At 43.6% G+C, this 16,316-nt stretch overlaps 1 protein-coding gene across 6 annotated transcripts in view; it reads left to right on the forward strand.

Annotated features, from left to right (window-relative positions):
- MECOM (MDS1 and EVI1 complex locus) overlaps positions 1 to 16,316 on the forward strand; it is a 48,411-nt gene that overhangs the window by 16,193 nt on the left and 15,902 nt on the right. Inside the window, exons 5-9 of one of the 6 annotated variants that reach the window (XM_071438103.1) lie at positions 4 to 151; positions 1,184 to 1,340; positions 6,601 to 7,963; positions 10,081 to 10,168; positions 13,134 to 13,160. In XM_071438103.1, coding sequence (XP_071294204.1) covers positions 4 to 151; positions 1,184 to 1,340; positions 6,601 to 7,963; positions 10,081 to 10,168; positions 13,134 to 13,160 — 1,783 coding nt within the window. The remainder of the gene's footprint in view (positions 1 to 3; positions 152 to 1,183; positions 1,341 to 6,600; positions 7,964 to 10,080; positions 10,169 to 13,133; positions 13,161 to 16,316) is intronic. The other 5 variants (XM_071438107.1, XM_071438104.1, XM_071438105.1 and 2 more) reach the window with 5 other exon arrangements.

Consider the following 16,316-nt stretch of genomic DNA (forward strand, 5'->3'; position numbering starts at 1 on the left):
CAGCCTGGAGAAGCACATGCTGTCACACAGTGAGGAGAGGGAGTACAAGTGTGACCAGTGCCCCAAAGCTTTCAACTGGAAGTCCAACTTGATACGTCACCAAATGTCACACGACAGCGGGAAGCACTACGAGTGTGAGAACTGTGCCAAGGTACAGTGAATTTTTAGGCTGCCTGGCACTTCTTGTGCTGCTGGATGCAGGGGAGCCTGGAAGTGGAGGTGCCCCAGGCTGGGATGCAGGAGGGTATAGGGCTTCTGCCCTGCTCCAGGTGGTTTCTCAAGGGTTTTCACTTCTACTTTGAAAATATGTTCTTTTTCTTTCCCTTTTGATTTGGAAATGGCTGTGGAGTCTGAAATGGGCACCAATGCAGGATGCTGACCATTCTTGAGCTCAGGGCTTGGTCCTTGAAAATTTTGGTGGGGTGTAGGAGGGTCAATGAGGGGCAAGAACCCCCAGGGAAACACAGGGCAGAGGATTCCCTAGGCTGTGTGCCAGCTGCTGGGACCAGAAACTTCAGGACACTACTGCAATATAAATCAAAAATAAGCAATAGCATTGCCCCACAGCTGCACTGAGTACAACTCTCATCTCTAAAGCATCTCCATCACTTCCCAGCACTGGGCTTGCTGTGGGGATTATCTGTATAGTATGTGGTATTCTGCATTTGCTTTTTATCACATTTCCAAAGCTTGGCCCTTTTGCATGAGGACTTAATTGGTTTTAGGTAGATTTGCTGCAATAATGGGAATTTCATATTCAGCTGACACTTACAAGATGTAACCAAGCCCTGGTTTCTACCTCTGAGTTGTGTACAGGGTTACTTGTCGTCACACACTCAGGTATCAGTATAAAGTGTTTCTATTGAAGTAACACTTAGAGGTTTCAAACAGCCACATTTTCACTCATTTCCCATGAAATCTGTGACCTCAAATGTGCAATTTCTAAAAGCAAAGTCAAATGTTTCTGCTGCAAAGGGGTGCACAGACCCACACAATACTTGGGTGATCCTGGGAAACTGAGGCCCCTTCCTGCAGGCACAGCTCCCATTGCTGGCCATTGGCAAGGGTTTTCACCTTAGAATACTCCCAAAAATAGCTCCAAGGTTTGAATTTTAAAGGGCTCTTGTAATAACTGGCTTCTTCCACAGTCAAGTTTCTTGGTTAATCAGTACTCATTTCCTAGCAGGTTTTCACGGACCCCAGCAACCTTCAGAGGCACATTCGTTCCCAGCATGTGGGGGCCCGTGCTCACGCTTGTCCAGAGTGTGGCAAAACCTTTGCCACTTCTTCAGGCCTCAAACAGCACAAACACATCCACAGCAGTGTCAAACCTTTTATATGTAAGTCTCCAACTCAACGTCTTTGATTAAGTGTTGTTTCATTGCCGTAAAGCAGCGCACTCTGGGAGCTGGAGGTTGTGTTCTGCTCCCTTTGAGTTCCCCACCCGTGTCACAAGGGCTGGGAGTTACTGAATGAGTTCTGGGAAATTTGTGGTCCAATGCAAGGAGTTGTTTTCATGTGATTTTCCTTTTCAGACAGACTGTGTGCTGTATAAATGTACCTGTTGTCCCGGGGATGTTTTTCCAGGCGCAGATGCAAAGAGAGGAGTGGGATTTAGCCATGCCAGGTTTGGTGGCTGCACCCTCATTGCTCTCCTTCTGCTTTAGGAGCAGATTTTGGGCTGTAGAGTCTCCACAGCAGATGCCATGACTTTTGCTGGATTTGGGAAACAAATCTCAGGGGCAATGAGATTCATCTTGCCATCTTCCTCGAGCATGCCCCAAGTTTAAGGACTGAGTTGAACTGTTAGATCTTCACTGACAGCTTCTCCAGCAATAAAGCTGGCCTTGGATGTGAGCCTGGCTCTGTACTGGGCTTACCTGGGATCCTCAGCACCTCACAGGAAGGTTGCAGGTTCTTTTCCCTCCTTTTTACCGGGGAAGCAGAGGCAGAAAATATTTTAAAATATTGTTGGTAGTGCTACTCTCCACCACAGCCTTTTCAGGCACCTGCTGTGACTTGAAAGGTACCTTGACCATCTCTCCTACTTGTCTGCTAAACCTTTCAATCTTTTGCTGCTTTCAACAATAATTTACTGAAATATCTGCACCACACCTGTGAAAAGCATTGGCCACAAGCTAATATATTTCCTCAAGAGGAGGAGTATTAAACAACTCATTTGTGCAAAATGTGTAACCTGCCATTGGATTAGTAATACTTTTGGTTTGGACTCCTTCAATGAGAAAATGTATAATAGTTCCAATGTTAAGTATCACTAATAATTTTTAAAGTTGATTGCAGATTAATGATTGCACTTAATTAGGAAACTAACTTCTGGTTAGGTGGGGACTCCTCAGGTAGGCCTTTTGCAACATTCTACATAGAAATCTCTAAGTGGAACCCCTCATGAATGAAATAATCTCTCAAATGCTTTTTTGTTGCTCTTTTTTTTTTTCTGATAAATCAAAACAACAACTGGTATTCTTCACATGCAGTGTGAGGGATGAAACCCCATGGAGCAACCTATGGGTAACAGCCGTGTAATTGCAGAACAAAAAGGTTTGGAGACCACATGTTTGGTTGGCTTTGCTGAGCTGTGAGAGTGAGGTAGGGTCACCTAGAGCAGATACCTGCTTTCCACCAGAAGGCCACACACCGTGATTTACTCGTACCAGTCTGTTTATGGCAACTGTCTCTCATTACAGTGTGCCGCCCAAGCCTGAGTGAAAACTCACCAACACTAAGGTAATTACTCACTGCCTTCACAGAATCTCCAGCCTCCCCAAATAGAAACCACATGCCACAATGGGCTGAACATGTTCTAAATAGTACTTACAGTAATTTTTTTAATAAGCAGAAAATATGCAAACTTAACTGCTGGCTAATTTGGGGTTCAGAGACAATCACTGTACAGAGTGCATAGGCACGAAATTAATTTTTTGCAATTCTTGGGGGTTTGTGTTAAACCTGAGGTCTGCAGAGCAGTAAAAGCTGCAAGGAGGGGAGCTTCTCTACAAGTTAGTTGCTTAAAAAGTATGGCAGTGAGATTTAAAGGGTGTAATAAGGTGCAACAGCAGAAATCAAACCCAGCTTCTGTTGCTTTCGTACATGGAAACAATTAAAGTTGATAACCACCCCCCATCTACAAAAGTTTAAGGCATGTGGTGAAAAGGAGGTAGATCCTATAACACAAATTTATCTGAGGAGTCCTTGGGAATATCCATGGAGGTGTCACAGTCAGATTAGACACAGAGTCACTGTGGCATTGGGTGTGCCTGTCACTGATGCTGTGACACACCTGGGCTCAGGTGAGAGTCCCCAAGAGGAACAGAACTCCAGGGAGCAAGGACTGCCACCTGGGCACAAAACTCCTTTGCCAGCCCTAAAAATTAAATAGAATGCTTGTTGAATAAATGCAAGAGGCACCTTGAGCAAGCAGCACCTCATTAAATAGTTTTAAAAGACTTCAGTGCTTGAAAAGGTAAATTGTTGGTTCACCTGTTAATTGTTTGCTGAGATTATAATAATAAATATTTACTTATGTTAATGGTATTGCCATTATAGATTGCATTTAGTTTTAAAACTGAGATAAAATGCATTTAGTCAAATTATTAATTTGCATCTCTCTTAATAGCCTGTAAGGATATCTTAAAATTTTAAGTGCATATTTTTTCTTTTTCTCCAGCGTAGAATATTTCTTGAGTCTATTGACTTTATTCTCCATATTAATGGAGAATAATAGTTTAATAATGTACCACTGTTCTTTAAGGGAGAACTTTCCAGATTTTAGGAAGACCTAATCTGTGCCAATACCCCTCTTTTCAGTCCTTTGCCACTCCAGCCAACCTGATCAAAGCCTTATCTTTAATAAAGCCATGTGAATAAGAAGCAGGACCTCAGTGCAACCTGGTAGAAGATCAAAAGTTCATAAAACATGATTTCTTTTTAATTCTACAATAGCCTATCATTAGAAATGCATGTGTTTGAGATATTTATTTTTTCTGGAAAAATGCATATGGTCTATCCTGCTTTAGACATGGGAGAGGAGTAAATTCATAATATCCAGCTTGTGTGAACCTATGGATGCAACACTCGAGTCACCATTTGGGTCAGTTTAATTTTGGTTTCTGTGATCAACATGGTGGGAGCTGGGGGAAATTACTGTGTAAAGCCCCTCAACAGTGAAGGTAAGGGGCCTGATTCTGTACCCTGGAGTGTGGAACAGAAATCTTATGCCTGCAATTAAGCTAAAAATAGGAGAAAATTGCAGAAAAATCAGAGCAAAAATTAATGATAAATAATTCTATATTATATAAAAGTATATCTATGTTAAATAGGCAAATAAATTATTTTTAAAGCGACAAAAACTACTTAACAAGAGAAAACCAAGCATTTTCAAGAAACCAGAATAATCTCTTCTTATCCTTCTTGTGTCACTTACTTCTTTCTCTTCCATTTTTTTACCTGTCTATTTTTCACTCGATTTTTGATTTTCTCTCTCTTCTTTCTTGCCTTTCCTTGTGAATGAAGATTTCCAGCAGGAACAGTAACTGATACACAGAAACAAACCTCCTTCCTGAATTACCACACTGCGAATTTCCTGTGTTTGGGCCCGATCCTGCACCGTTTACCCCACGAATTGTCCCGGGGATGTCAGAGTGGGATGAGAACAGGGGAAAAACGGGTGGATGGGGCAGGATCAGGCCCGGGAACAATAGCAGCATTGTTGGTGAGATATGGAGCAGGCTGCTGAAGAGGTAAACAGTCAGGAGATGACAACAAGTGGTGGAGTTTCTCAAGGGCAGGGATTTGGAGGAGCAGGAAGGTTAGCGCGGGCCCCGGTGCGAGTGGAAGTTAGAGGACGTGATTGCAGTTCATGGGAACCAAGAGTGCAGGATGGGATACATTCAATTCAGTTTCCTCTGCAGGCTTAAAATAGAGCCATTGTAAATTATGTCAGACTGTCTCGAGTCATGAAAATGATTGTTAAAAAGGCCTCGGAATACACAATGCGCATTGTTGTGCGGCTTTGATGTGTGAAAGATGAGAGTTTATGATACCACAGAAATTAAATAAAAAAATAAAGCGGCCACATGCTTTTTCCTGGCTGAGACAAAAAAAAAGAACAGAAAAAAAAAGGATTTATTGCAGAGGGCTAACAGTGCTTGCTGATAGTGGTGCTGCCTTGCTTTCAAACAAGTCTGGAGGTGATACTCTGAGACGCAAGGTAGTGCAGAGGTACAGACAAATTTTGGCATAATGAAAAGCACAAGGCACAGCACAGCCAGATGCTCCTGCTCATCCCAAAGATGCCAAGAAGGGACATAAAAAGTCACTGGGGAACTAAGCACTGCCCTCTTCCAAACCCCACTTCTACTTACAGACTCTTAACTTGGTTGCTGCCCCGGTTTGCTTCCTAAGGTTTGTAGCAGCCAGAAAACCAAGAGCCTGCAAAATCCTGTTTGCCTCAGTGATGTGATTGACTCTGTAGTGTCTCACTCTGCACCACTGGGACCACTTCCAGCCTCCTGCCACTGTGGAAGGTTGCTGGAAGCTGAGCTCCAGCGTGCAGAGGGTCACAGGCTAGATCAGGCCCTGACCTCAAGGCAGATCTGCTCCCCTGTGTGTTCCCAGGCTTTCTTCCAAATGCTGCATTTGTGAGACTGAAATTCTCATCCCAGAGGTGTTCGAAAGGAAGTTCATCAGTCTCTTACTGAGCATCAGATGTGCAAATAAAGAGAGTTTCGTTCTTAAAGGAAATTGTTGCTGAAATATGGTCTATCTTGTCATGTGCAAGAAGCAAATAAGCAATATTAAGACTAGGAAAATTAAGATGTGGAATTTAGCATTACTGGCACCTGTGAGCACTGTATACATTGCATGAATAGAAATGCATTGGACATATGAGAGTACTGAGGTTTTCCAGGTTCCAGCCTGGACTTCCATGAGATTAAATTTTTCATCGTAAGTAGAAAAAAAATGTTTGTTACATTTATTCTTGGAAATAGGAAATACCTGGTTGTCTCCTCCTTCACCTTTTTCCTATTCTTGCAGAGTGAAAGCTCTGCGAGGCAGCTTCATCTCTGTCTGGTCCTGCAAATATTTATTTTAATGATTCATTTTCACATGGGAATAGTGACATAAATGGATGGCATTTGAAGACACCTGTGCTCTCACACAGGAGCACTGTGGGTTCATGTGGGGTCACAGCACATGAAGCACTGTGGGTTCATGTGGGGTCACAGCACAGGGTCGTGGCTCGTGGGGAGCTCTGGGGGCTAATGCAACATGGAATAATGGTACTGAACGTGCAGCACTGTGCAGTGCAAAGAGCAAACGAGGAGAGTGTGTCTTTTAGTGATTCCAGACCTTTTCTGCTTGGTTGGAGTGGGTTTTGGCTCTGTCTTCTGAGATTTTTCTGCTCGGATGCCTTACTTTGGACAGTACAGTTGCTTTTATACATTTGTGCACCTAGACCTCTCCCTGTGGCTTCCTCTTTGACATTTGATGGGAAAAAAAATGGTATTATTTGCACAACTTTGAGGGTGGGGGCAATTACCACAAAGCCTGAGATGTGTTGTTGTTGTTGTTTACATACAGGTGAGGTCTGCCATAAATCCTATACTCAGTTTTCAAACCTTTGTCGTCATAAGCGCATGCATGCTGATTGCAGAACCCAAATCAAGTGCAAAGACTGTGGACAAATGTTCAGCACTACGTCTTCCTTAAATAAACACAGGAGATTTTGTGAGGGCAAGAACCATTTTGCAGCAGGAGGATTTTTTGGCCAAGGCATTTCTCTTCCTGGAACCCCAGCTATGGATAAAACGTCCATGGTTAATATGAATCATGCAAATCCGGGCCTTGCTGACTATTTTGGAGCCAATAGGCATCCTGCTGGTCTTACCTTTCCAACAGCTCCTGGATTTTCTTTTAGCTTCCCTGGTCTGTTTCCTTCAGGCTTGTACCACAGGCCACCTTTGCTACCTACTAGTTCTCCTGTTAAAGGACTTCCGAGCGCAGATCAGACAAACAAAAGCCAAAGTCCCCTCATGACAAATCCTCAGATACTGCCAGCCACCCAGGATATTTTGAAGGCACTAAATAAACAACCATCAGTAGGGGAGAATAAGCCAGTGGAGCTTCAACCAGAAGGGTCCTCTGAAGAGAGGCCACATGAGAAACTCAGTGACCAGTCAGAGAGTAGTGACCTTGACCTTGACGATGTCAGTACCCCCAGTGGCAGTGACCTGGAAACCACCTCGGGCTCTGATCTGGAAAGTGACATTGAAAGTGAGAAAGAGAAATTTAAAGAAAATGGTAAAATGTTCAAAGACAAAGTAAGCTCTCTGCAGAGCCTGGCGTCAATAAATAATAAGAAAGACCACAGCAATCATTCCATTTTCTCACCATCCTTAGAGGAGCAGACTGCGGTGTCAGGAGCGGTGAATGATTCTATAAAGGCTATTGCTTCTATTGCTGAAAAGTACTTTGGTTCAACAGGACTTGTGGGGCTGCAAGACAAAAAAGTCGGAGCCTTACCTTACCCTTCCATGTTTCCCCTCCCGTTTTTTCCAGCATTCTCTCAGTCAATGTATCCATTTCCTGATAGAGACTTGAGACCGTTACCCCTGAAAGTGGAGCCCCAATCACCCAGTGAAATTAAGAAGATCCCAAAGGGAAGCTCTGAGTCTCCCTTTGACCTCACCATAAAACGTAAGGAGGAGAAGCCACTCACTCCCATCCCCTCAAAGCCAGCAGCCCCCTCTGCCTCCAGCCAGGACCAGCCTCTGGATCTCAGCATGGGCAGCCGAAGCCGAGCCAGCAGCACAAGGCAGGCTGAGCCTCGGAAAAACCACGTCTTTGGAGAGAAGAAAGGAGGAGACCTCGAGCAGAGGAAAGCTTCAGAGTCCTCTCTGCAGCATGCCAGGCCCACCCCGTTCTTTATGGATCCCATATACAGGTAAAGGACTCTCTGCTGCCTTTCAGCATCCTTTGGTGCAGGCAGAGGGGTCTGCCAGGGCTGCCACCCTGTGCCCCTCCCAGTGTCCCTGGAGGTGCCATTGCACTGCCAGGGCATGGGGGGCCCAGGCCACAGGCTGACCTGTACATCCCTCCTCACATCCCAGCTGCTCCAAGTGAGCCATGGGACTGGCAGTGCTGCAATTAGCAAGCCCTCATTGCCATGAGTCATTAATTTAACCTGCATAGCTTTTCATGCAAAGGTTGAATATATTCTCTGAGTTGGCATCAGTTTTGAGTGTTTGTTTATTTGATCTGTATTTGATGTCACTGGTTTGCCTGAAGTTCATTTTCTTCCAAAACTCTGCCTTCTCTGGCTTCCCCTGGGGATGACAGTACCCCTTGTACTCCACTTCAGCAGCTCCTCTTGAGTTCAAGAGGAGTTTCTCACAAGTACAACAAAGAAACACATCGGCCCTAAGATGTGTTAAAAGTCAGGAAACTGAGAATGATCTCTGCCCTTTTTTGCCATTATTTGAGCACTGGGTTGTTTTCTTCAGGCATTTTGTTCATAGAAATGAAGGCACAGCATCCTTGTGTGTACAAAGCCTCACCAGTGGGCTCTTTAGACATAGAATCATCACAGAAAAGCTTGGGTTGGAAGGGGCCTTAAAGCTCCTCTCATCCCAACCTCCTGCCATGGGCAGGGACACCTTCCACTCCACCAGGCTGTGCAGGTCCCCATCCATGATCTGCCTTGTGAAATCAGTGGGAGCATTGTTGGCTTTGAAAGGTGCACTCTGTCAGTGAGCTGAGATTTTAAAAACCAGTGGTAAAATCCAGACCTTCTGGGGTTTCCCAGCAGAACTGAGATGGATCTCACTGGGATGTGAATTTCACCTGCATCCTGGGTGTGTCAGCCCCCCTTTGCCCTTTTTCCACTTTTATCTCTAACAAGTCAAAGTCATGCATCTAAATTAGTTTAGAGAAATATTAGCCATAAAAATATTCGTCTGTAATATAAATGACTGACTTTACAGCCTCTTGTTATAAAAAAAGGATACTGCCATGTAAATTATGCTAATTTATTACTTTACTTGAAAAAGAAATGCTGTGGGCAAAGTTTTTGGAGAGTGCTGGTGCATAAGACAAGAAGTCTGCATTATGAAGAAACAGGATATGATGCTATTTAGTGAGATGGTTTTATTCATGCCAGATTGATATCTGTGTTAGACCATAAGTTTTCTTTGCGTCATATTCACTTAAAATGCCTGAAGCAGCGGAAATAATGATCTGTGGTTTATGGCCCTACATTACCAACTAATTAAATTGCATTGCAAACTCCCCTGCCCAGGGCAGAGGGGTTGGAGCAAGATGATCCTTATGGTCCCTTCCAACCCAAGCCATTCTGTGAGCCTACATTTCCATGATTTTAATGAAATCTGTACAAATTCTGGCAGTTATTACTGAGCCTTCCTTTGCCATGAGTTACCTCTACACATGGACAACACGTTTCATCCATGAAACCATGCATATCAGTAACAGAAAAAGCAAAATCCCCAAATTTCCATGCTGTTTCTGAATTGTCCACGCTGGGTTTTGCAGCCACGAGTGAATTGCAGGATTTGTTGCTGGCACCCCAGATTCAGGGTGTTCCTACAAGTCCTGCTTGACCTTGGCTGTGCACAGGGGAGGTTTCCAGGGTGGTAGCTGTGATGTCATGTCTGGACAGATGGCAAGGGACGCGTTGCTCAAGGGACCCCTGAATTCCTCTTAGTGCTGAGCCTGTTCAGTTGCCTAATTTCTGTATAAAAGTGCTTGGTAGTTAGTCATTGGTTCCCATTATAGTCGTTATAATGGTTCCCATTATAATCTTGAAATGGGATTATTCCCTAATTAAATGGTATAATCTACTTTAAAGGTGATTCCCAGCCCCACTCTGGCAGTAATGAGCTGTGTGTGGGAATCAAGACCTGAGCTCCTCCCTTATCTTTTATTGTTATCTCCCAGAAACAAATTGCTTGATGTGTAATTGCCTGTTTTAAACCTGAGTAGCTGTATGATTATTAATATCTGTGACTGATTCATCACAAGCAAATCTAATTTTAACATTTACAGAGTAGAAAAAAGAAAGCTAACTGACCCACTGGAAGCTTTAAAAGAGAAATACTTGAGACCTTCCCCGGGATTCTTGTTTCATCCACAAGTAAGTATTTTGGGAATTTTGATGTTGTAAACAAGCCTGTTGATGCTTCAAAGCAGGTGCAGAGAAATGAATGCAGCCTTAGTCATTTTTGGATTTCCTAAAACACACAGTTTTTGCTGGACCATTGTGGTGGAAAAGCGTAAGCATTGTTCTGAGCTTCTTGATGTTTTGCAGATGAAACAACATGTTTTGATTATAGAGGAAGCCAGATTCGAACTGAGTGTGTCTTTTAGAACCATTTTCCTCCAAAACCATAACGTAGCTACCAACATTTGCAGCCACTTGTGTCTTCAGCACTCTCCTGCTCTGAGCAAGGAGAGTCAGTACTGACTACAAGGAGTCGGTGCAAATTCACAGTAAGGCCAGAAAAGCTGAGCATCCCACTTTAAAAGGGATTTTATTGTGTTTAAGGACTCTTATAAAAGAGAGAAAAGTTTCCACCTGTTGTTTCCAAGGCTCATAGTGCAAATGCTCCATGGTTTCTTGGTAGCTGGTGTGAGCTGCAATATGTGCAGTGTGTGTAGGATCCGTGCTCCTCCAGTCCTGAAGAGAGACTTTATGAGGGCTGCTCGCTTGTTCACAGACCACAATCCTGGATGAAAACCATTTAGGAAGGTGTCCTAAAACAGTTTAACAACTGTGATGTGTATATGACATAGGAAGAGAATCTGTGTGCAAACTGTACGTTGCTTTCCTTCACCAGCACTGCACCCACATTTCGTCTTCCTCCTCCTTGCTCAAGGAAATTTCGCTAAAAATCTCAGTTAAATCTTACACCTGAAATAAAATCCTCTGTGGTATTTAGAGAGTTGAGCTCCTTGCTGACTGTGGGCTGTTTCATCTTAGTACTGTCAACCTCTACACATCCTGTATTTTAGGCACACAGCCATGAGCTGCTGTCTCTGGTTCAGGTTCCTCTGAATTCCTGGGCAAAACAGCCCAATTACCACTTGTTTTTTTCCTAATGAAGTCCTATGTTATTTTGTCCTAACTTGCATGGAATATGTTCTGAAACATGCCACTTCTTCAGAACTGGGAAGAGCAGCTGATAGCATGTATGATTGCAGATGCACAACACCCCTTTCCAATTTCAATGTCTGAACAAATTGTTGGATTGTGTATGAAAGTATTTAGTAGTATTTACATGTCATGAGTACTTATGGCATTATGTAAGTATTTATAAGCATTAAATAAGAATTTAAGATGTATTAAAATCACTGAGAATTTATGTGCAAGGTTTAATAGCAGCTTAACACCTCCTGCTGAGTTACCTTAAATAAGGTAAATCTGCCCAATTGGCAACACAAGTGAAAATTCCCCTTTAATAGCAGATAGTGCTAATGCACAAATACACAAAGGACCTCAATCTGCTTTTTGTCCCTGCTGTGAAACAGACTGGTTCCTCCCCATCAAGTCAATGATTCTGTTAGAGCAGCTAAGCAGCTGTAAATGATGAGAAAATTATTTAAATGAAGGCATTTTAGATACTTCATTGACAGATAAAGCAGGATTATTTTGCTTAGTGCTCTCTAGCTGTTCAGAAGCTGTAACTCAGAGTGGTTCAGTGATGTTGGATTTGGGGGTTCTGAAGGTGTTGCTGCAGGTTGGATGGATGCCAGTGGTAGGTGGGGTGGTCAGTGGGTGGGAAAGGGGGTGCTGGGGTAAAATTCAATGTTTGGAGTTAGGCTGTGGTGGGCAGGAAAGGAGCTGGATGTTCTTTTATGTATTCTTTTATGGAATTGGATATTCTTTTCTGCATTATTTTATGTTATGTATTTATTATATTATGTAGTTGGGTATTCTTTTGTGTGACTGAGTTACCCGGGGAACGGGGAGTCAGGCGAGGATGTGTGGGTGAAATGGAGACATGGGGCATTTCCCTGCTAATGGGAATGATTCCACCCTCCCTGTTTCGTCCCAGGGAGTTGTTGAATCTCTTGCTGGTGCCCAGGGAAGGTCCCAGTGCTGTTTCCAAGGCTGTCAGTGTGAGGAGGAGGTGTCAGGTGCCACCTCCCCATGGCAGGGCCAGCCCAGGTGGGGCAGGGCCAGCCCAGGTGGGGCAGAGCCAGCCCAGGTGGGGCAGAGCCAGCCCCAGGGGCAGGAGGGAGGGCTGGCTCTGCAGAACCCACATTTCTCACTGTGCAGCAGAACAAACAGCCCATGGCAAAGCCTGGCTTTGGTTTTATCACTTACCTGAGTGAGAGGGATGCTGTCTGTGACTTGGTGTGAGCTGGGCCGATGCAGAGGTCAGGAGTGTAACAGGCACTAAGGAACGTTGTAAAAGAAAACCAAACCACCAGCACATGTCCTGTCAAAAAAGTGAATGTCAAAATGCTTTCTTGAAAAGTTTTAATAGAATAGAAAGGAGCCTTCTGTTTGTATAGGCAGAATCTGGCTTGGTATTTATGGAGGGCTGGGGAGCAGCTTCCAGAAAAGCTGTTTTTCCTTTATAGTCCTGTTCACCCCTGTAAAAGTACAGGTGGGGAGTGCTCCACGAGTTTTCATTTTCTGCTGGCAGGATTTAAAATATTTACAAACTTACTGTTCATGTCCTAAAAGCTTGTGGTTTTGTTGTTGAATTTATTCCAGAAAATTGCCATCTCAGGGACCAAAAATTTATTGTTTCTTAACTGGGTAATATGACAGCAAACAGATGGATCTTTCAAATAGATTTCTGAAATAGAACTTACAGACATAAACCCTGAGGTCTGTATCCTGTCCCTGGCTGGGCAAAATTCCTCCCTGTGCCCAAAAGCTATGAAAATTAGATCATTTAATGGCATTCCACAATAATTTGCCATTACAAGGATTGTAATTTTTAGGAAGAGAACACCCCTGTCCAATAAATCATTCATAAAAACATTTTAATTAGTATCTTTAAATAAAATCTTAATAAGTACATTGATTGCAATAAGGATTCCAATGCAGGAATAATGTGTTGTTTTTGTTTCAATTTTGCTCCCAGTTCCAATTGCCTGATCAAAGAATTTGGGTAAGTTCATTGCTTATATTTTTAATTTAATTACTCTGAAATAAATTGCATAAGAAAAATATAATATCAAAGATAACTTACCTCTCATTTATGGAGCATGCCACTCTTTCCTACAGGGTCTTACAGCTGAGCAGATAAATATGGTCTTATGAAAAATTAGCTTTATTTTTATGTACCTGATCCTGCTGGTTTTGTTTGGTGAAGGCAATGGGAGCTTTACCTGAGTGAGGGTTGCAGAATGCAGTCTTTTGTTTATATGTGACTGAAATTGTTCCAAGCTATTTTCCTTCAGAGATTGCAGTGAAATTTTCAGGCTGAAATCTTGTTAGATAGCAATAGTTAATAAATATTTAATCAGCATTAACATACCTAGTCTCAGAGGATTTTATGTTTTTCTCTCACTTGACTTAGGCGGGAGTTAGTCACTTTAAGAGTCACTTTAATAGCTTTGAAATTTTGAGCCTAATTGCTCATTGCAGTGCTTAAAGCAGAAATAAAACACCCATTTATTTGCTGTGTTTAGGTCCAATTTGTCCTCTGTGTACACTTACGTCATCCTCCTTACACGAACAGGACTTGTGCTTTAAATGCACTCTGGGATAAATTTGGGCTTTCTCTTCTATTTTTATAAAACCTTGTTTTTAATACATCTAAATAGTTCATGAGAAGGAAAAAATGAAAAAAAAAAAAAAACCAACACAGCAACCGCTTTTGCAGATGCAGCTCCAAAAATGCCGTGTTCTGATCCCGCGCTGCTGGCTCCTCAGCTGCAGCGCCCAACCCGTAAATGCTCGTCCCAGATTTTCCCAGCCTCTGGGCTTTGGAGGGGAGAGCTGGGGCCAGGAGGCAGGGCTGGGGTCCTGACTCACTCACTGCTGCTCCTGGCTCTCGCTGCCACCTGGACCCGTTTCACCAGGCACAGCCAGAGCTCTGCCGAGATCCTCTCGTGCTGCTCTGCTCCAGGGTGTCCCTGCTGCAGGAGGTGCTGGCTCTGAGCCCTGCCCTCTGCTCCCTGCCCTCCCTGGCACACCTCTAGAGCAGGGCTGGACCTTTGCTTTGTGTGAGTTCAATCCCACTTTCTTCTGGGAAGAGCTGCCTTATGCAGATGCTCTGAAAGCAGCTGAGCAGGCACCAAAGGACTCCTGAGAGCACCCAGAGGTGCTGCAGGAGCTCAGCAAGCAGGAGGTGGTGTTAGATGCCAGACTTGGAGAGCACAGGAGGTTGTTCCCAAATATTTTCCTTGGGAAATTTCTTGTAGGACAAGAAGGGGCCATAGTAGGATTTGTGATTTGGCCCAGGCACCCTTAGTCCTCTGCTCTGAGAAAAGTGGCTCTGCTTCAGCAGGTTTGGGAAGTGGAAAAACCCAGTGCAGTCTGTTTCTTCTGTCTGATTTCCTTGACTTTGGCTTAGTCCTCAAATTTCCATCGTTCTGCTCCTTTTGTGAGTGTATGTCTCCTGGCTGTGCTCACGCTTTGGGCAGCTCCAGCAGAAATAGGTGTTCAAAACATGAAGTGACTGAGCAGGATGCTGATTCATGGATGAATCTCCATCTTGAGAGATTTGGTTATGTCACACAAACCTTTACATCTCAATTCCCAGTTGCATGTGCCACATATTTCAAGATTATTTGAGATTGGTTTTTCATTGTTTGGCAGGAGCCCTATGGTGCAAATCAATGGACATCTGTTTTGAGTGGATCAAGATTAATTTGATCTATTTATGCAATTTTGGTCCCATCAGAAGAAGCAACCCATCAGGTTGCTAAGGAGGTTCTGTAATTTTAGGCAGACAATATTTTCTTTAGGAAGAACCATTGTAAATAATTAAAACAATTTTACAAATAAATGGAAAGGAATTTAGTGAGTGCCTTAACAAGGCTTTTGTTTTACTGGGCTTAGTTTTAGGGCATGATCCATTCTGTTAACTGAGCTAAATCCCCACCAACTGGATTCATGCAAATCCAGTTATTTTGGAACCATACTGCAGCTCAGAAGGAGTTTCTTGCTACTGCTTCATAAAGTTCAGCCACATGTGATAGGTCTCTTGAACGTGAATATAACTCAGCCAAGTTCCAGGGCTGGCTGTCCAAATACACTTAAGATTCACAAATTGCAGATTTTAGAGGCAACATTATAACTTCAGCTGGGGGAGGGAGAAATGCTGAGCTTTAGCAGTTGGATTTTGAAGAGTTCCCCAAATAACAGTAGTAAAAATAGAAAGCAAACACTTGAACAGTTTTTTTTTCCCATGAGGTCTGGCCATAAAGTCAGTTGTTTTTGTGATAGTAGCAATGAAGCAGTCACGTTTGTCAAACAGGAGGTCATGTAATTCATGACATTGTCTGCGAGATTATTTCATATCATCAGGTTATTCTTAAAGAGCAGCAACAGCAAACCTTCACTTTATTTATGCCACTTTTTCTTGGGTTGGTTAATAAATTTTAAGACAAATGTTCAAGGCCCCTGCTGATGATATCTTGCCCGCTGAAATGTTTATAAATACTTGTTTTAGCCGATTATGGTAATGTCTGCATTTTTGAGTCGGAGCTGGGGAATTGTGACTGCACATTAGTTTGCGTCAGTCGGAGGTTAATAGCCTCTCAGGGAGGTGGGGGAAAGCTGCTTCCTTTTCCAGACATCTGGACACAGATAGAATCAACAACTCTTATATATGTAAATCAAAAGTTACTGTTCTATATAAAACACTGTCATTCACTGATGGCAGATTAGGAGCGCACGTGACCTGTCCGTAAGGCAATAGCTGTATGTAAAATATGTAACAGGATCTTCTCCCTCTCCTGCCTCCTCACAGAGCTTTCTCCATGGGCATGGCAATCCCACTAATCCAATCCTTGGGGTCAAGCAGTGCTTCCCCTCCTCGTGCCCCATTCAGGGATCACCACAGCCCTTGGGTGTTGGGTTGGGGTGCAGAACCCCCTGAGAGCACAGCTGGTGGCTTTAGCCACACACCTGCCTCCCTGCTGGTCCCAGGGACCATCCCTGGAGAGGGGAGGTGACCATGAGCACCCACCCAACGCCCAGGACAGGCACTTTCACCAACATCTCTCTCCAGGAGTTGGTGGATTGAGTAACATTCCTATGGCCAGCACAACTCCTGTGGAGGCAGGTCTTGCTTTGCCATCAGTAGTAAAAGTGT

This window comes from Agelaius tricolor, unplaced genomic scaffold (assembly GCF_023055355.1).
Source record: "Agelaius tricolor isolate 1412-34295 unplaced genomic scaffold, bAgeTri1.0.p SCAF_12, whole genome shotgun sequence".
Classification (NCBI taxonomy): domain Eukaryota; kingdom Metazoa; phylum Chordata; class Aves; order Passeriformes; family Icteridae; genus Agelaius; species Agelaius tricolor.